Below are 26,763 nucleotides of genomic sequence, written 5' to 3' on the forward strand. Positions count from 1 at the left end.
AAAATTGTGAGTGTGTGCACAACTTTTTTCTCTCCAAATCTTGAAACTGGAATAATTGCCAACCTGACTACAAAAAAAGTACATCTGCCATATGAAAGTAGCTTCGGCTATTCTGTGTTAAATGAATAATTATGACACTAGGCTCTGGTGGCACATAATATGAATTTTGAAACACATTTGAAACTGGAGCATGTCAGGTTTGTGTGGTTTCAACTGTTGAGAAATTGCTTCTTTGTGCTTATTGATATTTTTTTTCAGGGAACACTCTGTTATTTGGTTCAAAATGTCACATGACAGATGATCTCTTTGGTACATATAATCCGTGCAATTATAGTGTGAGCTTCTCCTGTCAGTGGTGGTTAAAAATCCATATACCGGGGCTTCCCTGGGGGCGCAGAGGTTGAGAGTCCGCCTGCCGATGCAGGGGACACGGGTTCGTGCCCCGGTCAGGGAAGATCCCACATGCCTCGGAGCGGCTGGGCCCGTGAGCCATGGCCGCTGAGCCTGCGTGTCCGGAGCCTGTGCTCCGCAACGGGAGAGGCCACAACAGTGAGAGGCCCTAGTACAGCAAAAAAAAAAAAAAAAAAAAAAAATCCATATACCTTTCTCTTACCTCTGATATATATATATATATATATATATATATATATTGCTGTACGCGGGCCTCTCACTGTTGTGGCCTCTCCCGTTGCGGAGCACAGGCTCCGGACACGCAGGCTCAGCGGCCATGGCTCACGGGCCCAGCCGCTCCGAGGCATGTGGGATCTTCCCTGACCGGGGCACGAACCCATGTCCCCTGCATCGGCAGGCGGACTCTCAACCTCTGCGCCCCCAGGGAAGCCCCGACCTCTGATATTTTTAATTCAGTTTAACTCATCCCTTTATTAAAGCTTGAATTTGAATGGGTTCCATTAACAGGTATTTTTAAAAAATATTTATCTTTATTTTTGGCTGCGTTGGGTCTTTGTTGCTGCTTGTGGGCTTTTCTCTAGTTGCAGCGAGCGGGGGCTTCTCTTGTTGTGGAGCACGGGCTCTAGGCGTGCAGGCTTCAGTAGTTGTGGCCCTCGGGCTCAGTAGTTGTGGCTTGCGGGCTCTAGAGCACAGGCTCAGTAGTTGTCTCACACGAGCTTAGTTGCTCCGGGGCCTGTGGGATCTTCCCGGAGCAGGGCTCAAACCCGTGTCCCCTGCATTGGCAGGCAGATTCTTAACCACTGTGCCACGAGGGAAGCCCCATTAACAGGTATTTTAAGGTGACCATCAGTCTGGGGTGCTGCCAACTGTCAGCCTAACATCATCCCCAGCCCTCGAGCTGGAGGTGCAATTTAATTTCGAGCCTGTTGCAATGCAGGGATGTAGCTGTTGTGTAAACAGCTCTGGTAACGACATAGCACAGTTGACAAGCGATGGTTCTCAGGCAGGGGAAAGTGTGTTATTTAGCTGTCTAACTGGTCACTCTGATTCCAGTTCTACCTGGGGTACATCTAACAGAGCCACACATGGTAATTAAAGCTATAGATTGATCATTGGTGGAGTCATCCCATTTAAGGCTCATTACAGCCAAACTTAGGCCTGTCTTCATTCATTACAATAAAAGCCAAACGTATCCACCTTACTTAAAATAGTATTTCCTTTTTTTCCTTTTAATTGGCATGTGCAAGTGAATACTAAAGCATAAAATTAATTAAAAGTCAACCTCTTTGCTAATGCAACGTACCGTAGGGCCCTTCTTGGCCTGTGCCAGGCATTTGCCATTCCCAGACTGCGTGGTCACGCAGGCTCCTCTCAGCCCTGTAACCCACCATGGGGTCTGTTGTGATGGCAGAGATTGGTAGGTTATTCATGTCTACCCGCTTTTTCCCCAGAGTGGCTAGAATGGTCGTAAGTATAGAGAAGAAGTGTGTTAAATATTCATCTAGTTTAATTGAATTTAATGTACAATCCTTAAGATTAATCTGAAGTTTTGGAGTCATTAATGGTTCATTCTTTTTCATAGCGTATAATTTACTTGCTATTATCTAAGGTAGTGAATTATTTAAGTAAAAGGGAAAGTTCTTTGCATGAGATGGATCTTACCAAGCCATTGCTGCTTTCATTCATATGCGATTAACGGTTATATTAAATTAGGAATGCAGGTAAGGGGAGGTGTGGCAGTCCGAGGTTTGCGATGTTAGCTTCCCACGTGTTGCCTGATATACTGCAGCCTGGGATCCAGCGCTTGCGGAATGACCTATGCTCCACAGGCACATGCATTAGTAACTTCAAATTCCCATGAATATGAATAATAATGGTTGGCTATCAGTTTAAAGGACAGTGAACCAATTAACATGTAATATTGTCATATACTTTGATTTATAAACATGCACAAATTGTTCTCTTTCAGGACATTAATTTTTCTATTTTAGTTTCTTCTTTTAGTTCTGTAACACTAAATTTTAATGGTATTGGGGTGATTTATGTATTTTCATGACAGTTTCTGAAGTGTTGCCAAAAATGATGGTTGTTTTTTAAAATTCAGGTGATTTCTATATATTGTTGAACAAGAACCAAATGTTGTATACATATCTCAGTCTATTTATACAATAGTGGTGTTTTCCACCGTGGCCACCCACACCTTGATCTTGAAATGTCCCTGAACTATTAAAATAATAGAAGGGCACGAGAATATAAACAACATCTACCTACCCACCACCTAGTTTTATCAAATGTTACCATTTTGTCATAGTTACTTTTGATTCTTTAAAAACCAGTGAAGAGACTTCTGGTTTCAGCTCAGAGATGTAGAGAGCTGCAAAAACGTCCCTCCCACGCTTATAAGAAAAAATCTGGACAGACTAGAAATTAATAGAGAACTGAGTTCGCAGAGCAGACGGCCATTTCAAAATCTGGAGAGAGAGGGGGGCACTTTCTGAGACAGAAGACTTTTGTTTACTAGAGACAGAAGCCACCAGACACCATAGCAGTAGGTAGAAAGATGAAGCTGAAGTTCTGACAGATTGCCGGAGGCTGAGTGTGGGCTAACCTGAGTGTGAAGCTCCTGGAGGCAGCACTGGGGTAGAAGGGGGTCCCACCCTTTTGCAGGCTTTCCCTCCAGGAGCCCCACCTGGCTCTCACAGGGGAGACTGAGGAAAATCCAGAGAAAACTCACGGTGTGGGCTGGGGGTACTGGCTCAGGAGCCACTGAGAAATCCACTCAGACCCTTGTCCCTTAAGGAACAAAAGGCTTATTCTGCAGGGGGAAGGACATGGTCTGAGGGCACTGGTGAAATGCCATTGCAGCTGGGGGAAGGAATTCCACTCAGCCCCAGCCCCCCACCTCACCTAAAAAAAAGTCTTAATCTGCATGGAGAAGGGCATCAAGGCTGTGGACTAAGAACGCTGGAGAGCACCCCCTGCAGCTGGGGAAAAGGGGTGGCGGAGCTCTGTCCCCGGAAGAGGGGCAGAAGCTGTTGTGAAGGGGAACCCTCACCTCCCAGACACAGGCCCCGGCCCCATGTGCACTCCAAAGACTGAGGAGAACCTATTCTCCCCCCCAGCATGCTAACAAGCCTTCAGGAGTAACAACAATGGATCATAGCAGGGAGAGCTGCTAGAGACAGGCTCTCTCTGGGGAGCAGTACAAAGGGAAACCCCAAAGCCAAGAGGGGGACCAAAAAAAAGAAGATCACTAGAGGAATTTGAAGTTTCTGATGTCCATAGGAACAACCCACGTCAACATAGCTGAACTGTTGACTAGATTAACATAAATCCCCATACTAAGGGCTCATTGACCTCAGTAGTTACTGCTCTATACAAAATGTCTGGCTTTTAACCAAAAAATTACAAGCCATGCCAGAAGGCAAGAAAATGCAGTCTGAAGAGACAAAGCAATCATCGGAACCAGACGCAGATATGACACAGCTGTTGAAACTATCAAACACATATATTACCTAGCTCTGTACACTGAATGCCCTTCGTGTGCCAGGTGCCATTTTAGGAATGTGCTTCACAAGGTCTGTGCCCTTAGAGAGCGTACATTGTAACAGAGGAAAGAGAGCCTAACTGCAGACAAGCAAAAAAAAAAAAAACCCAAACAAACTGTAAACCATGAAACATGCAACAAAGAAATACAGGAGGGGGAAAGGATAGAGTGACTGACCGGTGGAGTGTGAGCTGTTTCAGCCAGAGTCATCAGAGAAGGCCTCTTGGGGGAGGTGACATTGTAGTTCACACCTGAGTGATGAGGAGGTTCCTGTCATTACTCGGGCCATCTAAGTCGAGAACAGCCAGTGCAAAGGCCCTGAGGCATGAACAAGCTTGGCTCCCCTCAGCTTTAGAAGGTCACAGCGCTAGGGAGATATTGCTGATGAGAGCGACCCTTGCAGCTGAGTCACTGTCAAGGCTAAACCCAGGGAGGAAGTAGTGGGTGGGTTCCCTCCTGCTCTCATTCTTCTTCTCTTTTTTAAACACAGACAGTAATTACTCCTCTCCCCTACCCCGCCCCATTTTGAGGGACGGGGAGAGCCTATTTTACCTTTTTTATAACCACTTCAGGACCTGGCACAGAGTGAAAAGGAATGTGAATTTGCTGTTGTGAGTAGAGGCCTTATTATTTATCCAGTAACGGTGTATTACTTACTCCTCTCCTAATTGTAGGGAATGTGCATTAACTCAGCTAATCCTCACCCCAACCCCACCCCAGGTAGTGATTATTCCTGTATTACAGATAGAAAACTGAAGCCCACAGCAGTTACCTGACTTGATGGAGATTGCAGCTGTATTATAGGTCAGGCTTGGTATCTGAACACCAGTAGCCCGACTTCTCATGATTGCCTCGTAAGAACTAACTGGAAGGATGGGTGTTCTGAAAATGAGCCTCTGGTGGGGGGAAAAATAAAGGAACATTACTGTTTAATTCTTAGGGCAACTCAGTTTACGTTAAAGTGTTGGCTAGTGAAACTGCCCAGGGAAGTGGATTTAATAAATACACTGAATGATCTATCATTTGTTCATTTGTTATGAGTGCTTAAAAACAGATGAAAATGGGTGGCTTAAACAGTTTCAACATCCCAATTCCCTCTGCTCTCTTACTACTACATATATTACTATGTAGTATTAATACTGTGAAGGCAATTGTCTGGCATTTGCCTACCCAGAACGTTCTGGAAAGCAGCATTTGTGATCTCAATAAGTGTTATGTCATTGGTACCAGTCTGCTGTTTTGTAGAATGCATTTTTCACCTGCTCGAATGCTTTTCATAATTTTTTCTATAATAATGCTTATCCACTGAGAATAAATGTCATAATATAAATAAACCATATTAAGTACACGATTTGAGGGGGAGAACTTTACATATTCATTGATTTCTTCCTTTCTTTTCTTTTTTTTTTTTTTTTTGCCATTAGAGGAAAGAAAAAAGGACTTTCCCGCAAGCACCTCTCTTGATACAACCAGAAGGTTGCTCGTGTTGGGTAATGAAACATTCGTTGAAGGAAATGCAATCTGGGTGGAGTGTTCTCTAACCAGTAGTAATAATTGAGCACCTCCTGTGTACATAGTTCTCTTATCTGTATCATTTATGGTACTACATACTGGGAGGGAAAAACAGCAAACTCCTATACAACATTTCTTTTTTTTTCTTTAACATCTTTATTAGAGTATAATTGCTTTACAATGGTGTGTTAGTTTCTGCTTTATAACAAAGTGAAACAGTTATACATATGTTTCCATATCTGTTCCCTCTTGCATCTCCCTCCCTCCCACCCTCCCTATCCCACCCCTCTAGGTGGTCACAAAGCACCGAGCTGATCTCCCTGTGCTATGCGGCTGCTTCCCACTAGCTATCTATTTTTACATTTAGTAGTGTATATATGTCCATGCCACTCTCGCTTCGTCCCGGCTTACCCTTCCCCCTCCCCATATCCTCAAGTCCCTTCTCTAGTAGGTCTGCTCTTATACAGCATTTCCCATGGACCAGAGAGTTTAAGTAACTTGCCCAGGGGAGAACAAATACTCAATGCCAGAGCTGAATTTGAACCTGTTGGTGGTTTAATTCGAGTCCATGCTCTCTCACTCCTGATTGTACTATGGTACAGGGGTACAGGATTGTCTGGGTGGCCTTGGCTACATTAAAACAACAACAACTGGACTTCCCTGGTGGCGCAGTGGTTAAGAATCCGCCTGCCAATGCAGGGGACACGGGTTCAAGCCCTGGTCTGGGAAGATCCCATGAGCTGCGGAGCAACTAAGCCCGTGTGCCACAACTACTGAGCCTGCACTCTAGAGCCCGCGAGCCACAACTACTGAGCCCACGTGCTACAACTACTGAAGCCCATGTGCCTCGAGCCCGTGCTCTGAAACAAAGAGAAGCCACGGCATTAAGAAGCCCACGCACCGCAACGAAGAGTAGCCTCCGCTCGCCACAACTAGAGGAAGCCCGCGCGCAGCAGTGAAGACCTAACACAGCCAAAAATAAATAAATAAATAAATTTTAAAACAACAACAACAACAATGCAGAGCTTAATTAGCATGAGGGGTACCGGGTACCATAATCTGTCAGGTTCTAAGAACCTGCTAGAAATCTTTGCTGAGCTGGGTGTTAGGCTACTGAGAGATTTTTTTTTTTTTGATATGCAGCTACATTCACTTGGAACCACGACTTCCTGTGAAGGCCTTATGATGTTATTTGAACAAGAGAAATAAGCTTATGAATTTTTAAAAAGTTTCTTGAAGTATATTGATTTTTAAGAATGGATGCAATTAATAGTTCTCATGAGTCCTAAGAATTATTCACCTTGGCGTGCTTTGGGTCCACGTAGAGCTCTTTAATATTCAAAGACTTTGCAGGTCCTGCTGCTGTGCCCATGTAGGAGTCGAATGTGGCTGGTAGCTTTAAACATGCGCAGTAATGTAAGTGTTGACGCTGCCAGCACAAATGGAAAAATGTATTGCTTTTATTGAAAAAACAGGCTGTGTCTAGTCTTTTGACTCCCTTTACATTTAATCTAATAGTTTCTGGGAGGGTGGGAGGGAGGGAGCGGGATTTGGCCCTTTTGTCGTTCATCAGTAAGATCCTGACAAACTGTGGGATGTGAATTCTGATGGTGATCTCCCACTGCTGCGTCTCTCACTTGTGAAGGGGAAACAAATAAAACACAGCCTAGGAGACTGTGAAGCCAGGTGATGGTATAGCCCGAGCTTCTCAAGCTCTATCGTGCCTTCCAGCTTTCCAGATCCGTCCTTTCCCATCTTGTTAAAATGCAGATTCGGATTCAGGGGGTCTAGGCTGGGTGAATGGGGGAAGGCCGAGATTGATGCTTCTTTTAGTAACAAAGGTGTAACTGACCCTTTTCACCCAGCCCTCTATTTTGGGGCTGTCTTGATCCCCTGAATCACCTGGGGGAGTTTGAACACCATGGATTCCCAGTCCACACACCAAACTGATTGGATTAGAGTCACAGGGGCTGAGGCTAGGCAGGTATTTAGGGAGAAAAAAAAAGCTACTGAAGTGATTTGGTAATAAATCTGTCACCTTTGTTTTTCTTTTGGTAGGGGAGAAGGGGGATAATGACAGCTTTGAAAACTTCACTGTTGGAATCAGATTGAGATGTTTAAAGACAAACTATCTGACGTCCCAAGGGCTTCCTGTTTGATCTAAACTCCCTGAGAAAGCCCGCCCACCCCGGCCCGCCAAGGGAATTGACCAGTTCTTGATTGTGCCCAGGCTGGCTTAAATCAGGGAGCATAGAGAAAAAGGAGAGTACTTAACGGTTGGTTTGCTGACCTGCTCAGCATTAGATAATGTCTGTGAAGGTTCCCGGAGTGTGTCCAGGGAAGCTGGGACCCAAATATGGGAAAGAGGAGTCATGATTATGAGGTAGGAGTTGAAATCACCGTTGTGAATATTTGAAGTGTTGTTTCAGCTCTTTCCTCGCTCCTGTGTTGGAGTTTCATTTGTGGTGGTGTTCCGAGAGCGAGAGCCGGGACAAGCAGGAGGGCTGGGCCGTATCTTTGTTGTGATGGAGCGCCAACTCCACGGTGGGTTTCTGCAGGTTGTTCCTTTCACAGAGTGACTTTTTCTTTTTTTTGAACACTGAGACTCTCCAGGAACTGGCTTTTTAACATTTCTTAAATTTTGCTATTAATCTTTTCCCCTGAGATCTGCAGGAAGATCAGACACCAGGTGGAGACGATCTTGCCAACATTCCTGCATCTATTGGGTCCCTTTTAAAATGTGTAGTCTTGCTTTAAAACCAAGTGTTTCCCATTCTTGTTGCGTTTGTGACTTTTGGTACCCCAGCTCCTTACCTTGTCTAAGGGTTAAAAATAAATAAGGACACCCCATAATCAGAAAAAATAGTCAGACATTCCTGCCCTTCCTTTGCTTGAAAGCTTGTACACAGTGAGAGAGATGCTGTGCACTGTCACCATTACCTTCTGCATCAGGGAGCGTTTGAGCCAAGAAGCAGAAGTGCTCAGCATGGTCGGAGACAGGGATTTCTTACAGGGTGGCTTGTACATGTTGTGGGCACCTGTGTCCCTTGCTGAGCCTGAAGTCGCTCTAGGAAAGTGGGTGTGGGCGGGAGCCAGGACATGCGGGACCTACCTCTGGCTCTCCCACCCCCAATGTCAATGACACAAGGGACCTATAGGAGAAGCTGGTGTCCTTCCCCAAAGAGAAAGCTCAGACCAGTTCAGTGGGTGTCCATCAAGTGTCTGTCATGTCTGGAGTGCTGTTCTAGGCCCTGGAGTCTAGCCTGGTGGGAGAGATAGACCCAGAAACATACTTTTTCAACCCATTGTGACAAGCAGTCAGTCTGCTCAGGGAACCCAAAGGGAGAGGACCTAAGAGCTGGGGTACGATAGGAAGGACTAGATCAGTGAAGAGGACAGCTAGAGCGAGCTAGGAAGCAGGTGCCGTGTGAGCAGAGGCAGAGGGGAAGCAATTTGATGAGTTTCTGGAAGTGAGCCTCGCCTGCGAGTAAAATGGGAGCTGGGGAAAGTGAGGTCGGGAGGTGACAGGGACCTTGCGTCCCTTTGTAAGGAACTTGGATTCTGCCAGGAAGCACTGAAGGAAGGATTTTAAGCAGGGGCGTGCTGCCATCAGGTGTGGATGGAGGAAAAGTCTCCTCAACCTGTGACTTCTCCTGAATGAGCATCTGCTCCCATGTAGCTTTTTTTTAAAATAAATTTATTTATTCATTATATTTATTTTTGGCTGCGTTGGGTCTTCTTTGCTGCACGCGGGCTTTCTCTAGTTGCGGCGAGCGGGGGCTACTCTTCGTTGTGGTGCGTGGGCCTCTCATTGCGGTGGCTTCTCTTGTTGCGGAGCACGGGCTCTAGGCGCGCGGGCTTCAGTAGTTGTGGCTCGTGGGCTCTAGAGCGCAGGCTCAGTAGTTGTGGCGCACGGGCTAAGTTGCTCCGCAGCACGTGGGATCTTCCCGGACCAGGGCTCGAACCCGTGTCCCCTGCGTTGGCAGGCGGATTCTTAACCACTGCGCCACCAGCGAAGTCCCCCCCTTTTTTTTTAAACAGCTCTATTGAGATCTAATTTATATACTGTAAAATTTACCCATTAGAAGTGTCCCATTCAGTGGTTTTTAGTATATTTACAGAGTTGTGTAACCATCACCACAATCTAATTTTTGAACTTGTCCATCACCCCCAAAGGAAACCTTGTGCCCATTTGCAGTCACTCCCATTTCCACGCCCAGCCCTAGGCAACCACTCATCTTTGTAATTTCTCCCTTTTCTTTAACATTAAGCGGAATGTTTTCTGTGAGTGTTTTATTAACTTTAGAGGAGTCTCTTTTGCCAAATTACAAACTCTTGCTCTTGGCTCCGCAGACCGTTCCTGTCAGCGGTGCTTTAGATCACATGTAACAGAAACCTCTCTGGGACTGGATTAAACATGGATATTTGTTATCTCAGTAATCGGGAGGCTACAGGTAGGGTGGACCCTGAGGGCAGTGTGATCAGCTGCTTAATGTGATATCATAGACCTGTGTTCTTGCTGTCTCTCCACCATGGTATCGGTCTGGCAGTAGTTTCACCCAAGGGCTGGTTTCTCTGGTTGTAGGATGGCATCCTTTGGCGGGGAAGCGGGGCCCTCTGCTTCCTTGTTCATAGCTGGTATGTAGGAGGAGGCCTTTCCTGCAGTCTGATTGGGTGAGCTGAGTTCCTGTTGCCCACCCTGAACCAATAATTGGTTTGCAATTAATTAGGCTGCCACTCCGGAGCTGGGAATGGGCTCTATGGGGGATAGGTGGGCACCTGTGACCAAGAGTGGACTCTGCTGGGTAGGCTTGTGAGTAATGGTACCTGAGCATTTTTGAAGCTGACCCTAGCCTTACGTCTCTGTGAAAAGTGTCATCAATTCAGATCTCACCAGTTCAGGAGTTCCTCACAGTCTGGTCAGGGAGTGCTCTGAAGTTTACCTTTGGATGATGTAATAGTGTGGGCAGTAGTGGGAATGGTGGTAACATTAACTTATGTGGGATATTAATGATTTAAGTCTCTTTAGAAAAACCTGTTTGCTTTAGGATAGAAATATTTAAATGTCACTAGTAGTAAATAATAGAACATCATTCTTATCTAGTTATTAAGTTAGCCCGTTGGAATCTCTCCTGGAGGAAAAAAAAATAAAATCCTGTCCTGAATATGTCAGTTTTCGAGTTACTATATGAACTTGGAATTAACAAAAATTGACTTTCTTTCAAGTGTAATTCACACTTCACTAAGCCAAATAGACATTCTGCCAGTTATCTGGACTTTATTAAACTTTGCTTTATATGTAGTAGAAAAATCAAGGTAGGCCTCTGCTTTGCACAGTCATTTATTTGATTATGAGCTATATTTTCAAGTCTATTTTGGAGTGAGGTTTGTCCTCATGTAAGTACTGAGCGTTTGCTGGTGCAGCTCTTAATGGTGAGAACGGATGTTGAAGAAAGCAAACACCATATGCCCTTTGTTTCCCGTGCATGTCCCCTCCTGGAGGCTGGGTGGAGTGTTTCAGCTGTCTCGAATAATCTCCATTTTGCTGTGACTGCAGACTTTGTGGTTCTCCAGCTCTCCTCTCTGATGTTAGTTACAACTTCTTCCTAATTAGGTGGCTCTTTTTCCTCTTTCTCCCCGGGGTCATAAAGGTTCCACACTCTCAAGTGCCAGAGACTGGATTCATTTTGAAAAAAAACGCATTTCACTCGATTTGTGAGAGAAATAAGCACAGAGAGAGAAAAAAAAAAAACCCACCCAGTGTGAATATGTAGCGGGAGGGGCGGGTGGGCTGGGTACGGGACAGGATGCTTAGAATAATTCTGCTGCCAAGTGAATCACAGGGACTTGCAGTTCTCGGCGAGCACGGAACACACTCCTGCCCAGAGTTCAGACACAGTCAGCCCGCTCTCACCATTTCATGCTCCGCGGTATGGAGCTTTCGGCAGCCAAAGCCCCGAGTGCTGCCGATGCGTCTGAGATTGTAAGTAGGCCATACATCTGTTTCGATTGTTATTATGTCTGCATCTTTTGTAGCCTGTTGCCCGACTGCTTCGTAGGCCGGGAGGGAGGCACGATAGGGAATTTGGTCCTGGCTCAGTCCTTCCGAGATGGTGAGCAACACCGTTTTCCATTTGGACCCAGGTGTTTCAGTTTTCTTGTTTGCGGAGGAAGGGAATTTCTTTCCCCAAGCCCTCCTCAGTGACAGAAGTGGCTTTTGGCTGAGCCCCTTTGGTAGCGGCACCTATAAAGATTTGGAACAGGTCTGTCATCTGGCGGGATGGCTCTTTCCTTCTCCTGACCGCTGTCAATGAGTTTTTTCCAGGGGACACGGCACACGAGACAACCCCAGTCAGCCAAGCCCACCCCCGAGTCCCCACGCCTGCAGATGGCCCTTTCACGGGTGAAGTGTCCCTGTCAAGGGTTGGGAGTAGGTAACATTTCTGAGGCAGCTGACAGAGTTGGGAGGCTGGGATGAAGCCAGGTGTGGAATCCAGCTTTCCTGTGGTGGGAAGGAATAAGGGGGCAGGAGAGGAGAATGACAGGGAGGCAGGACAGAAAGTTAGATCGGGGGCTTTTCATGTCACTGTCCTGTTGCTCGATGCCAGCCCAGGTGGCAGGCAAGGCTCAAATCCTCACTCAGCTCACTGTAGCCTGGGGCCACTAACAAAAATCTCTCCTGGTCTTACTTTTCTCACTTGAAAATTGTGATCACTGCACTTCATGGGATTGCTGTATTATTTGGAGTGATGAGCGTGAAAGCACCTGGCACTTGGTCAGCACTCCCTAAGTGATGTATTTTGCCCTCCTTTACCCCTTCTCCTTCCTCAGTGGGATATTAGACCATCAGTGCAAGCAGTGTGCTGGGCTCTGAAATGCCACCCATGTTGCTGTCCCCAGCTTGTTTGCGGGCAGCCTTTGTGGCCGTCGAGTTCCCTTGGTTGGTGTCATAGGTTTATCTTGAGGCCGGGCAGTTGGCCTGGTTGCCCTTTTATTCATGGGTACATGACTCCCCAGAACAAGGAGGTCTCGGGGAGAAGGTGTGAGTGTGTTGCACTCATGTCTCACAGATCTGTTTGCCTTAGAGATCATGGGGACTGGGGAGGCTGTGCTAAGAGCCCTAGATGGAGAGTGATCATTCAGAAGAGCCATTTCTGCTTCAGCTTTGAATTTCCAAGTTATCAATACCTATGTTCAGCCGGCGCAAGGGAGAAGAAAAAGGAATGATAAACCTCGAAGAACACTGCTCAGCAATTTATCTGATTTCTGATTCAGAAGTAGGTGTAGAGCTACTTCGCCGTGACTTTACATCCAGTTGTTTCAGTCATCCTGTTCATGGATTCAGCCAACCTCCATGCACATGGGTCAATTCCTAATTGCCTTCCCACCATTAGGTGTGTTTGCTTGTTTAGGGGGATTTTCTAGAGCCTGTCTTGTTAATTAGTTTTACCGGGTGCTTTATATTTGCTGCCTGTGAGTTAATTGCTAATAATAGTGTTCCCTTGTCAGTTACAAGTTCTCCCACCCCTTTGCCCCCATTGAATTCCATGTATTTCATCTCATATTTAGGCTAAAACAGTTTGTCTCTAGCTGGCAAGACTCCTTAATAACTGTACTCATGAGCTGTAACACAATGGTAATTTTTACCCTTGATTTTGGAGACATTGTATCATCTGTACATTTTGTTTTGTGTGCAATGATTTAAGAGTGCCTTTTTTTCCTTAACCAACATCAAAGTCATGTATCACAATGTACCAACCTTCAGTAGCTCTCTGTTGCTCTTCATTGGAACCCACCTTCTTGCCCACCACCGGCTGTGCCTTATATGATCTGGCACGTGCCTATCTTTGCAGCCTCATTGCGGTCACCCTCCCACTTGGCCACTTCCTCCTACCATACCACCGCCCTGGCCACCCTAGCACCTGCTGAGCCCCTTCTTGCTGCTGGGCCCAGGCACTTGAGGTGCTTTCTCCTGGGAGCACCCTTTCTTTGGCTCTTGCTTGGCTCGCTCTTGTTCTGCTTTCAAGTGTTACTCAGAGAAGCCCTCCTGAGCCATCTTATCTAAAGGGACTTCCTCCATCTTAAGTTTCCTTCTCCCTTCCCGTCACATCACCACATCTATTTCTTGCAGGGCGCTTACATCACAGCCTGTAAATCCCTTGTTGCCTCATTGATTTACTTGGCACTTGCTGTCTCCTTCACTGGAATTTCAGCCCTGGTGCGGGCAGAGGCCTTGTCTGTCTTATTCCACTGTATCCCCGGCGCCTAACTCAGTTCTAGACACATAGTAGATGCTCAGCAAATATTTGTTGAACGAATAGAGGCTTTGGATGACTGATACAGTGGATGCCTTTTAAGTAGTGTGCGACTGCAAGCTGATAAAGTTAGTTCCCTCTTTTCTGTGCCAGACCCTCCCCACCCCATGTGCCTCCGTCACTGCTCTGGCACTTTGGGAGCACCCCAGACCCCAGGGCTCCGTTTCCCTCTCCTGGCAAGCCCATGGCTGGTATCAGGAGTCACCCTCTAACTGTTTTAAGCATCACTTTTGTTCTCAAAATGAAAACCACCTGTCTTCAAAGTGATTTGCTTAAAACAAATGCGTATTTCTTTAACAAGGCCTTCCTCCCCTTCTGCCTTTCCCCACCTCCTGCCAAGAAGAATGGGAAAACACTCTTATCTTGGAAAGTGATTTTTCCCTCTGGTCACAACCCACAGCTGGATGATTTATCAGCCAGTGTGCTGGGCAATAGCTTCCCCACCCTGCCGCTCTCAAACGGTGATGATTTGTTCTCCTGAGAGGCTTGAAGGGGGTCCTGTGATGGGGGCTGGGCGTTGACACTGCCCATCTTTGTATATTTCCTTTAAACGTCCTTCCTACAGGTACGGAACCTAGCCCCGGGCACCATGTGAATGGCGGCAGGGGTGGGGATGGTGTCTAAGTGCTTTCTGGTGGACTGTTTGCCAGCTCATTGATTCCTTAACACCAACTCGGGGGAGTAAATAGTATTACCCCCATTTTAGAGGTGGTGAGATGGAGGCTCACAGAGGTTAGATAGGTCATAAGCAGCCAGAATCAGAACCCAGGTCTTTCTGGCTTCCAAATCCACGTATTATTTGTTGGTGTACTCAGTGTTCCTTAGGCTGTTTTATTTTTTCCCTCACTACGCGGCTTGCGGGATCTTAGTGACTCGGCCAGGAATTGAACCCGGGCCCTTGACGATGGAAGCGTGGAGTCCTAACCACTGGACCACCAAGGAATTCCCTCTTAGGCTTTTTTTTTTTAATATAAATTTATTTATTTATTTTTGGCTACATTGGGTCTTCGTTGCTGTGCCGTGGGCTTTTCTCTAGTTGCAGCGAGCTGGGGCTACTCTTCATTGCGGTACTTGGGCTGCTCGTTGTGGTGGCTTCTCTTGTTGCAGAGCACGGGCTCTAGGTGCGTGGGCTTCAGTAGTTGTGGCACGCGGGCTCAGCAGTTGTGGCTCGTGGGCTCTAGAGCGCAGGCTCAGTAGTTGTGGCGCATGGGCTGAGTTGCTCCGCAGCACGTGGGATCTTCCTGGACCAGGGCTCGAACCCGTGTCTCCTGCATTGGCAGGCGGATTCTTTTTTTTTTAAGAAGATGACTTTTAAATGTATTTATTTATTTATTTTTTCTGTGTTGGTTCTTCATTTCTGTGTGAGGGCTTTCTCCAGTTGCAGCGAGCGGGGGCCACTGTTCATCACGGTGCGCGGGCCTCTCACTGTCGCAGCCTCTCTTGTTATGGAGCGCAGGCTCAGTAGTTGTGGCTCACGGGCCTAGCTGCTCCGCGGCATGTGGGATCTTCCCAGACCAGGGCTTGAACCCATGTCCCCTGCATTGGCAGGCAGACTCTCAACCATTGCGCCATCAGGGAAGCCCCGGCAGGCGGATTCTTAACTACTGCGCCACCAGGGAAGCCCCAAGCCTTTTTTTTGACTATGTCTTGCCCTTAAAAAACAACCTGGCAACTTAGCATACATGTACACATACAGTACACATGTGCATATATGTACACATACATGTAGCTGCAAAACACTTCCTGAAGCAGTGGTTGCCTTCACTGTGTGTGATGCACTCTTTCATTCTCTGTTCTTTTCAAAGAATGCTGGTCAGCATATAGCAGGATTCCCTTCTTTTTAAAGGCTGAATAATATTTCATTGTATATATATGCCATGGTTTCTTTATCCATTCATCCATCAATGGGTGGATGTTGTTTCCATACCTTGGTTGCCAGGGGCTGGGGGGGAGAGGGAAATGGGAAGTTGCCATTCAGTGGGTATAAAGTTCCATTTATGCAAGATGAATATGCTGTAAAGTTCTGCTGTGCAGCAGTACTGTGTTGTGCACTTAAGTTTTAAGAAGGTAGGCTCAAGTGAAGTGTTCTTACCCGCCCCCTCACACACACACAGAATGCTGGTGAGGACCTTATAAATTTTTTTTTTGGAACTCAGCTGTTTTTATTTCACTCCTTTTTAAAAAAAATTTTTTGGAGTATAGTTGCTTTACTGTGTTAGTTTACTGTGTTAGTTTCTACTATACAGCAAAGTGAATCAGCCATACATATACATATATCCCCTCATTTTTGGATTTCCTTCCCATTTAGGTCACCACAGAGCACTGAGTAGAGTTCCCTGTGCTATACAGTAGGTCCTCATTAATTATCTATTTTATACATAGAGTCAATAGTGTATAGATGTCAATCCCAATCTCCCAATTCATCCCACCCCCTCTTTCCCCCTTGGTTTCCATATGTTTGTTCTCTACATAATACAAGCCACAGGCCGGGAGAAGATATTTTCAAAAACACATTGATAAAGGACTCATGTCTAAAATATTAAAAAGAACACTTAAAACTTAGATATAAGAATACATATATCCCAATTAAAAATAAAATAGCTGAACAACACTTCACCTCTGCTTATGAGGTTACAGAGCAACCATAATTTTCATTCATTGCTTATGGGAGTGCAAAATGGTACAGCCACTTTGGAAGGCAGTTCGGCAGCTTCCCAAAAGGTTAACATACTCTTACAAAGCTAAATATATATGACTTAGCACTTCTGCCCCTAGATATTTCCCCAAATGATTTGAAAACTTATGTTGACACAAAAACATGTACATGAATGTATAGTAACTTTATTCATAATAGCCAGAAACTGGAAAAATCCAAGATGCCCCTCAGTAGGTGAATAGATGAACAAACTGTATTACATTCATTGTAATATTATTTAGCTATAAAAAGAAATTAGCTACTGAGCTATGAAAAGGCCTGGATGTATGTTTCATACATATTGCTAAGTGGAAAACGCCAGTATGAAAAGGCACAATAATGTATGACCCCACATTATAGGAAATTCTGGAAAAGGCACAACTATAGAGGCAGTAAAAAGATCAGTGGTTGCTAGGGGTTTAGGGAATAGAAGGAGAGTTGACTAGCTGAAACACAGGTAATTTTTAGGGTGGTCAAAATATTCTGTATAATACTTGGATGCTAGATACATGACATGCATTTGTGAAAGCCCAGAGAAGTTTGCAGAACAAAGAGTAAATATTAATGTATGCACATTTTAAAAATCATTTAAGTAGTTGGGTGATCCTAGGAAGGAATGCATACTGTGACAAGATAGTCTAGTTGTTTTATAATTGCATAAAACAATCTTAGTGAAGCGGATGGGGGATAAGGCGTGGCCCTAAATGACTTTGGAAATGAGTAGAATCTGTAAGAGTAAAGGCAAAAGAAATTGCACGTAAGTGCTGTACTTTAGTTGATGACGCTGTTTCCCCTGGGGGTACAGGTTAGAAATTCTGATACTGTTATACGTGTGTACTGGAATTTAACAGTTAAGTAAATGAATGACAGATGGGAGAGCCAAGTTTCTCACTGATTGGACGGGAGGTTATAGAAGTGAATAGGCTAGAATGATTCTTGTGGTTATGATTTATAGTTGAAGACATTAATTTGAACTCATGTTTAGCTGAAAATAGATTCAGATGATTTCTATATGAAATATTTATAGATATATGTATATATACAGGTTAGTACACACATGTACTAACATGCTTCATGTTCTAGCAGCTGACAGGACCTAGAAGAAGTGAATATCCAGTAGCAAAAAACACACCTAGCAGTCAGATTTAGGTTTCTAAAAGCATTCTCTAGCAAAGTAACCAAGGTTCCTTGGAAAAATGATTCCAGGGCTGAAGCAGGAAATATACAAGATGAGACAGAGCATCTTGTAGTGCCAGAAAGTGATTTTTAAAAAATCTACATTGATGGAGGTATGTCAAAGGGACAAATTAGCCACCTGAAGAGGTCCCGGTGGCCAAATCTGAAATACTTTGAATAACAAAATAAATTAGTATTGGATTAAAGCCTAAAGTATAAAGTAAAATTCCATGAGTCCATATTGATGTAAAGAAGATTGAGTAAGTAAATAAATGGGGCACATAAACAAATACCCCTTGCCAAAGAATTCCAAATAATTTAAGTAGATACTTTGACCTCAAGGAGAGAGAGCCTAAATCCCCATTCCTTAAGTGTAGGTTATGCATAATGACTTCCTTTTAAATTATGGAAGAAAGGAGACAAGAATAACTTCATAGTGGAGAAACCTGACAACCACTATCTCAGTCAGGTGATGGAAGTCAATATCAATGCCACGTTGATAATATGTACCCTTGACATGATGTGTTGACTGTGGCACTTTACCTCTGCAGTCTTCTGCGCAAAATACATAACTCAATCTAACCACTGGGAAAACATCAGACAAATCCCAAAAGAGGAAGTGATACAAAATATATAACCATTACCCCTTAAAACTTTCAGGGTCATCAAAAACAAGGAAGGTCTGAAAAACGATCACAGAGAGAAGTATCCTAAAGAGATATGACACTAAATATAACATGGACCTTCTAAATTGATTGCATGACCCACTAATTGATGGCAACCGGAACTCTTTTGGAAACAGCTTGACAAACACTAGTGTAGGTGAGATGTAATATATGCTTACTTTACATAGAGCTTTACATGATGTAAGCTACTTTCTAAAATGTCTGTGGAAGTATAACATACATATATAAAATGCACATGAGAGTAAGCTTGTTGAAGTTTTGCAAACTGAACATATCTGTGTAACCATCAAATCAAAACACACACCGCTAATTAAGCTTCTTTGAATCAAGACAGGCAGGCATGGAGTACAACAGAAACAGATATGCCCACGATTTGTTCTGAATTATGCACATCTAGCTTACTTGATAGAATTTCTCTTTTTAGATCGATGTTTTGTGTTTCCAGTGATGGGGCCTGACTGGTACTTTAGATCTAACAACCACCCAAGGAATGGAACAAGGCTTCCGTAAGGGCTGTCAGAAATGGGCAGAAAAGGAGGCTGGCTGAGCATGGGCCTGGCAAAATATGAACAACGAGGAGGAGGGGGAAAGGGCCAGGCCCCGAGGTTGGATATGGAAACATTCAAGTGTGAGGATTTATGGTGATAGTAATTGAGACCAATTTTACTGAAATTTGGGGGAGGGGTGTGAATGGGAAGGAGGGAAGGGAACTTGTGATTAGAGTCCCAGGCCCCTAGAAGCCAATGAACTTTTGTGTGAAATAAGGGACTTCTACCTCTCATGGTGGGTATTGACTTTTTTTTTTTTTTTTTTTTTTTTGCGGTACGCGGGCCTCTCACTGCTGTGGCCTCTCCCGTTGCGGAGCACTGGCTCCGGACGCGCAGGCTCAGTGGCCATGGCTCACGGGCCTAGCCGCTCCACAGCATGTGGGATCTTCCCGGACAGGGGCACGAACCCGTGTCCCCTGCATCGGTGGGCGGACTCCCAACCACTGCGCCACCAGGGAAGCCCCGGTATTGACTTTTAGAGAAAATTGTTTTAGCACACTGAAGCAAACTGCTTATTTCTTGGCGAAAGACATAAATGCATCTCAATACAAACGCAAGCTAGAGTAACTCAGCTTTCGTAATATGTGTGTCTGCAAGGCTGTCTAGGTGGACAAATTGTCCATAGTTCGTTGTAATGGGATGTCCGCAGAAATGAAAGAGAGCATTTACTGGGGTTTTAAACATTACATGCTGTTACAAAATTTGGGTAATCAACGCCCTTGGTGAAATGCAGTGATAGCAAATTTTGTCAAACTGCAGCAGCTTCCTTGAATCAGGGACTTTGGGATAATAATAAAATCCTTTAGTCATTGTGGACTAGATAAGCTCTTGACCTGTGGTGCTCACTGTGGGTTGGTGCTTAATTCTGCATGTGTTGTGACTGTGCTTGTGCAAAAAAAGTCCTGGGACTGTAACACACACACACTGTGGCCCAAGAGGAGGCACCCCGCTGGGGATAGGGAGCGGCTGTATTGGGACTTCCCTGGTGGAGCAGTGGTTAAGAACCTGTCTGCCAATGCAGGGGACACGGGATCGAGCCCTGGTCCAGGAAGATCCCACATGCCGCGGAGCAGCTAAGCCTGTGCACCGCAACTACTGAGCCTGCGCTCTAGAGCCTGCAAGCCACAACTACTGAAGCCCGCGTGCCTAGAGCCTGTGCTCTGCAACAAGAGAAGCCACCACAATGAGAAGTCCGCGCACCACAATGAAGAGTAGCCCCCGCTCGCCGCAACTAGAGAAAGCCCGCGCACAGCAACGGACACCCAATGCAGCCAAAAATAAATAAATAAATAAATTTATTAAAAAAAAAAACAAAAGAATGAGTTACTGTTCCTTTCTTGGAGCTGAGCGTCATGCCAGGGCAGTAAGTACTTGCTGGATGAATGGAGGGAGAAAGAAAAAAAAAAATCATAGCTAGCATTTAATAGTGTGTACTATGTGCTTTGCCTCTTTGATCTGATCTAGTCATCAGAACAAGCCTTTGACGTAGACACTGTGAATATCCTTACCTTTAGAGTGAGCTTATGTCCCTGTTTGCCAGGGGACTGTCCTGGTGTTTGCCTATTGTCCTAGCATTGACATCGATAACCTCCTTTTCATTCCAAAATGTCCTGGTTCAGATGATAAATTCTTTTTAAAAAAATTTATTTTATTTATATACATTATTTATTTTTGGCTGCATTGGGTCTTCGTTGCTGCATGCGGGCTTTCTCTAGTTGAGGCGAGCAGGGGCTACTCTTTGTTGCGGTGCGCGGGATTCTCATTGCGGTGGCTTCTCTCGTTGCGGAGCACGGGCTCTAGGTGCGCGGGCTTCAGTAGTTGTGGCTCGCGGGCTCAGTAGTTGTGGCTCGCGGGCTCTAGAGCGCAGGCTCAGTAGTTGTGGCGCACGGGCTTAGTTGCTCCGCGGCATGTGGGATCTTCCCGGACCAGGGCTTGAACCTGTGTCCCCTGCGTTGGCAGGTGGATTCTTAACTACTGTGCCACCGGGGAAGTCCCGATAAATTCTTTCACTCTGAAACTTCAGGTCTTGTCATTTGACCACTAAGTTCTACTGCTTCACAATTTAGGTCAAGGAACATGTAGTATTAAAACAGCGTTCTTGATGTTTTCCAGTCCCCGTCTTTAGTGAAAATCACTGCCGTGATGTGTGACTAAGGGCAGTAGGAATGTGCTAGGCGAAGACCCATTGAAATCCTCTGTGTGAGCTCATTGCTGAATCTAGACGATGAGTAGCCTGGAGTGATAATACTGTTCACAAATGCCTGGTGCTTTATTATTTACAAAACCCTTTCTCCTACTGTATTGCGTTGAAACTTCTTGGCCCTGTGGTGTGGGTGGTGGTATTTCCATTTTCGGAAGGAGGATGCAAGGTCAGCAGGCCGACGTGGTCACCTGCCTGAGGTTTTACAGCCAGAAAAGGAGCTGATCCCAGATTCGACGCAGATATTCTGCCTCCATCAGCATTTTCTACCCTGCCAGACATGCCTTATGCAGCTATTCGACGGTGCTGTGGGGTTTTTTTAATTTTATTTTTTTAAAATTGAAGTGTAGTTGATTTACAATGGTGTGCCAATCTCTGCTGTACAGCAAAGTGACTCATTTATACACATATAGACATTCTTCTTTTCATATTCTTTTCCATTATGGTTTATCACAGGATATTGAGTATAGTTCCCTGTGCTGTACAGTAGGACCTAGTTGTTTATCCATCCTACATATACTAGTTTACAGCTCGAGGGTGCTGCTTATGGAGCATTAGGACGTCACCTGGAGATTCATTAACCCCAACACAGGATTCCACAACCTCGACACTGTTGACATTTTCGGCTATTTAAGCCTATTGTGGGGCTGTCCCATGCACTGTAGGATGTTTAGCAGCATCTCTGACCTCTACCCACTAGATGCCAATACACACACCTCCTTTCCTCCCCCAGTTGTGACAGTGAAAAACGTCTTCAGGCAGTGTCAAATGTCCCCTGCAACACAATTGCCCCTGGTTACACCTGTCATTTCCCTCTCTCTCTAGTTTCTAAAGCATCAGAAACACTATTGAAAGCCCCACAAAGGGGCAGAAAAGAGGACAAGCAACACATTTCACGTGAAATTCGCTTCCACAAAAGAACATTGGGTTCTTATCCCAAGGAAGGATAAGATAGCCACCATTTTTTAAAGTCAAAAATCACACAATTAAAAATGTTTTGTAATAGAAAAGTTAGAATAGAGATCAGCTGAAATATGCACATACAAAATCTCCTGTGATCCAACTGCCCAGAGATAACTATTGATACAATTCACATTATGCTTTCGCTCCTTCTAACCTTTTTGAACACAAGTGTATAAATATGTGTATCATTTTTCAAATAGGGCTGTGCCACAAATGCTGTTATAATCACTGCAGATACATTTCTATGTCTATGATATAGAGCTGCAGAGCGTTTCATTGTATGGCTACAGTATAATTTATTCACTCAGCCTCCTGTTGTGTACATTTGTTTTGTATCTACTTTTGCTTTTGCTTTTACATGCAGAGCTCTGTTGAGGATTCATGGTGTGCATCTAAGCCTTTCACAGCTTTTTTTTCCTTATAGAAATAAGGAAATTTTAGCATCTAATGAACAAGTATCCAGGTCATAATGTGCTGGATTGTATTTTGATTATATTACGTACTTTTGCCCCTTAAAATTATGGAAAGTGCATTGATAAAATTCTGTTTATGCACTCAGCTTGCAGAATGGAGTGTGGAAAGTTCTTTGGTTTTCTGATTAAATGATGATTAATGAGAAACCATTTAGGTTTCAGGCCTTGCTCATGAAAACCACTCTTAACTCAGGCTACTTCCTGAGTAGGAATTACAGCCCATTGACAATCAGTGAGTCTTCCTTTAATACTGTTCACTTCTGAGACTAATTTAGGGCTATGTTCTCATGAATTCTCATTGCTCAAGTATTTTTCTTATACGTGTTTAAAATGGAAAAAAAAAAACCTCGTGGTAAAAACATTGAAGCAGTACAGAAGAGCTTAAATATTCCCTACTTTACTCCCCTCTTGTTTTTTTAATTCCCTAGATATTTTTAATGCAACTACAAACAATAAAAACATACAAAAAATTTTTTTAAACCCCACAAACTAGACAGTATGCAAGGTCTGATCCGAATGGCTTTTTTCAGTTAAAGTTTCCTTCTATGTCTGCACCTTATTCTGTGCAGTTGGTGCCCTATTTGGGGTTCTTTCAGGCCTTTCTTTTTCATCAGCAGCAAAGCACCCTATTTATGTGAGTGCACCTGAAGGATAAATGTCTAGCAGTGGAGTTGTTGGGTTAAGAGTCTGTCCTTAGAATTTTCATAGATACTGCTAATTGCCCTTCTACCAATCGTGTATATATATATATATATATATATATACACACACACACATATATATATATATATATACACACACACACACATACATACATACATACATACATACATACATACATATATATCCTGGCTTGCTTCCAGCAGGCATTTTTTTTTTCTGCCTGGCATAAACTATGGATTAATAAACCCTGTGGTTGAACCTCATCTATGGGAAGGGCCATAATTGGTTAGGAGGAGCCCACAGTCTCCCTAGTGACCATTCTAGGGATTGACTCCTGGCCTTGGGGGAACCAAGGGGGAGATTTATTTACTGACTTTCTCCTGGAATTGGTCTGGAACTGGCTTTTACTTTTGTCAACCGTGGAGTAAGAAGTACATGTGTAAAGCTGGGAGATGATACCCAGGTAGGTGACTTTCTGGTGATGTTTGACGGAGTGTCTCAATTAGAATTGAGGTGGTTAGAAATGGACCTTTGTTACTAAAGAGGTTGCAATATTTACTTCTCAGTGAGTCTCTGAAATAGAAGAGCATGTCATTTAGCATTTGGTACAATGTACTAAATGTAACATGTCAATATAATAAACGTAACTCTAATGTGATACAGTCATTTCATAGCCATTTTCACTCCCCTTACGTTTTCTGTAAAGTCTTTTCTGATGTTTCTCCCTTTTCCGTCTTTGTCTACTCCATATTGATAATTTTTTGTACTGTCCTTTTTTTTTGTGGTACGCGGGCCTCTCACTGCTGTGGCCTCTCCCGTTGCGGAGCACAGGCTCCGGACGCGCAGGCTCAGTGGCCATGGCTCATGGGCCCAGCCGCTCCGCGGCATGTGGGATCTTCCCAGACCGGGGCACAAACCCGTGTCCCCTGCATCGGCAGGCGGACTCTCAACCACTGCGCCACCAGGGAAGCCCTGTACTGTCCTTTTAAAAAACTGATAATTACGGTCAGTGCTGCATTTTGGACCTTTTGTTGTTTTATTATCTTATTTGTGACCAGCTTTGTCTCCCTAATCAAATGTTCACCACCCTTTGGTTTCTAGTCCTCATCGCCCTAGCACAGTGTTTGGCATATACGTATTTGGGTTGGGTGCTCACTTCAGAATCCTCATTTTATGGGGTCTCTGGTAAAAGAGGACCATCCCTGGACGGCCCCCCTTTGGGCCCCAGGACGGTGATCATTAAGGTCTCTGTTGCCTCACTCTTAAGGGCCTTGCTTTCCTGCCCAAGGGAGGGCACAGCAAGGTGCCATATTTTATTGGTTTTGTATTTGAAGCCACGGAGGTTGGCCAGTGTTTGAAGGTGGTTCCATGACCCCTGGCGGGCGCAGCAGCTGCCACAGCCCTGGATAACAGTGAGGGGCCTGTATTTTCTGAGAAGTCGGGGGGCTTTCTGATGGGCACTTCAAATGTTCACTCACTGCAGTCTTGGCCAGAATTTTTTGAGTCAGCCTGGGGTGAGCCACCCCGAGGCTGAGATACAGAGAGGAAAGCAGGGCTGAGGAAACTGACTTTTCCTGTCAGTGAGCCTGAAATGGGGGCAACTCTTGATATGCACGCCGTTGTCCAGTGCTGTAGCTAATGCTAGGAGATGACCTAGGAACTCGGGGCAGGGGCCCCTGCCCTGAAGGCGGAAGCTGACGGCTTTTTAGGTTTGGCCTCCAGTGGGGCTCCTTGGGCTCTCCTCTGCCTTCTCCTCATCCCTCCAGGGCTTACACCCGGGGCCCTGCTGACACTGTTCTCCGGGGAGCTTCCAGAGGCATGGCCTACACCTCAGCAGGGAGTCTTAAAAAAGAAACAAGCCAGAGAACTTTATTTTTCTTATTGTTCAAGTAATAGATTTTCTTTTATAGCAAATAAAGAGAACCTTTTAGAGGCAGACAGTGTGATCCAAGGAAAATGGCCTTTGGAGCCAAATGGTTCTGGGATGGAATGTGGGCTCTGTGACTTTTTCCTTAAGGAGCTGTTATGAGCTGAATTGTACATCCCCCCAAATTCATATGAGGCTAGTCTAACTGGTGTCCTTGTAAGAGAAGGGGCCTAGGATACGGAGAGACACCAGGGATGCGTACACCAAGCAAAGACCATGTGAGGACGCAGTGAGACGGTGGCAGCCTGCAAGCCAAGGAGAGAGGCCTCTGATGAAACCAAACCTGCTGACACCTTGATTTTGGACTTCTAGTCTCCAGAACTGTGAGAAATCAATTCTGTTGTTTAAGCCCCCCAGTCTGTGGTATTTTTTATGACAGCCCTGGCAAATTAATATAGGTGCTTTTAGCAAGTCAGCTCCTCCAATTTTGCTTCCCCCATCACTAAAGAGAAGACCACAATACCTGCCTTTCAGAGTCTATGTGAGGGACAGACATAATCCTGGCTTAGAGCAGGTACTCATAAATGGTGCCGGTGATTTAATAGTATAATGATAGAAACCACCACCCTGTCCCCCACCTAGGTTTTCTGGCTTCAGCCTGATTTGAGGGGTTTTTTCCTTTCTTTCTTTCTTTTTTTTTTTACTTTCCTTTTAAGTGCTTTTCAAACAGGGTTGCAAAGAACTCCTGGGATCAGAGGAAGTGGGTACTTCATGGGTTTATAACACGCAATGAAATATTTTCTTCTGATTAATCCTTTTCATCCTTTTAATCTCCTAACATACTGGTGTTCCAGGTACAATTTTATTTAGGACAAGGATTCTGCTGCTGAAATTAATTGAAAGCACCTTTGGGTGTGGTATAAATATTTCCTGTACCTAATATCCACTGTATTAGTTTGCTAAGGCTGCCGTCACAAAGTACCACCAACTAGGGGTACTTAAACAACAGAAATGTATTGTCTCACAGTTCTGGAGCCTGGAAGTCCAAGATTGTGGAGTGGGCAGGGTTGATTTCTTCTGAAGTTCTGAGGGAGACTCTGTTCCAGGCCTCTGTCCTAGCTTCTGAAGTTCTGAGGGAGACTCTGTTCCAGGCCTCTCTCCTAGCTTCTGAAGTTCTGAGGGAGACTCTGTTCCAGGCCTCTCTCCTAGCTCCTGGGGGGTTTGCTGGTGAGCTTTGATGTTCCTTGACTTGTAGATGCGTCACCTTGATCTCTGCCCTCATCCTCGCACGGCGTTCTCTCTGCGTGCGCATCTCCATTTCCAAATTTCTCCTTTTTGTAAAGATGTCAGTCATGTGGATCAAGGCCCACTCAGATGACCTCATCTTAACTTGATTGTCTGCAAAGACCCTATTTCCACATAAGGTCACATTCACAGGTATTGGAGAGTAGGACCTTAAACGTCTTCTGGAGGATACAATTCAAGCCATAACAGCAATGATACTGGAACCCAATTTGCCATCTGTGTCCCTCTGCCTGCAGCTGGCAGCTTCCCAGGAGAAGTGTCCTCGCCTGGTCTACAGCTTCCATTCGTCTTGCAGGTTTTAGCTCAGAAGTCACCTCCTCAAAGAGCTCTTCTGCAGCTACTCTCAGTATAGATTGATTGAATGAATGAAATAGATTGTGGAGTAAAATTGAAATGTGACTG

The 26,763-nt window shown here is 44.9% G+C and overlaps 1 protein-coding gene across 6 annotated transcripts in view; it reads left to right on the top strand.

Moving 5' to 3' along the window:
• The window catches only part of SH3KBP1 (SH3 domain containing kinase binding protein 1), a 343,711-nt gene that overhangs the window by 72,229 nt on the left and 244,719 nt on the right, over positions 1–26,763 (top strand). Inside the window, exon 1 of one of the 6 annotated variants that reach the window (XM_019927679.3) lies at positions 11,322–11,453. The exons of the other annotated variants lie outside the window; for them this stretch is intronic. Coding sequence (XP_019783238.2) covers positions 11,391–11,453 — 63 coding nt within the window. The 5' untranslated portion in view covers positions 11,322–11,390. Of the gene's footprint in view, positions 1–11,321; positions 11,454–26,763 lie in introns of those variants that run through there. 6 annotated transcript variants of the gene reach the window in all.

This window comes from Tursiops truncatus, chromosome X (genome assembly GCF_011762595.2).
Source record: "Tursiops truncatus isolate mTurTru1 chromosome X, mTurTru1.mat.Y, whole genome shotgun sequence".
Lineage (NCBI taxonomy): Eukaryota > Metazoa > Chordata > Mammalia > Artiodactyla > Delphinidae > Tursiops > Tursiops truncatus.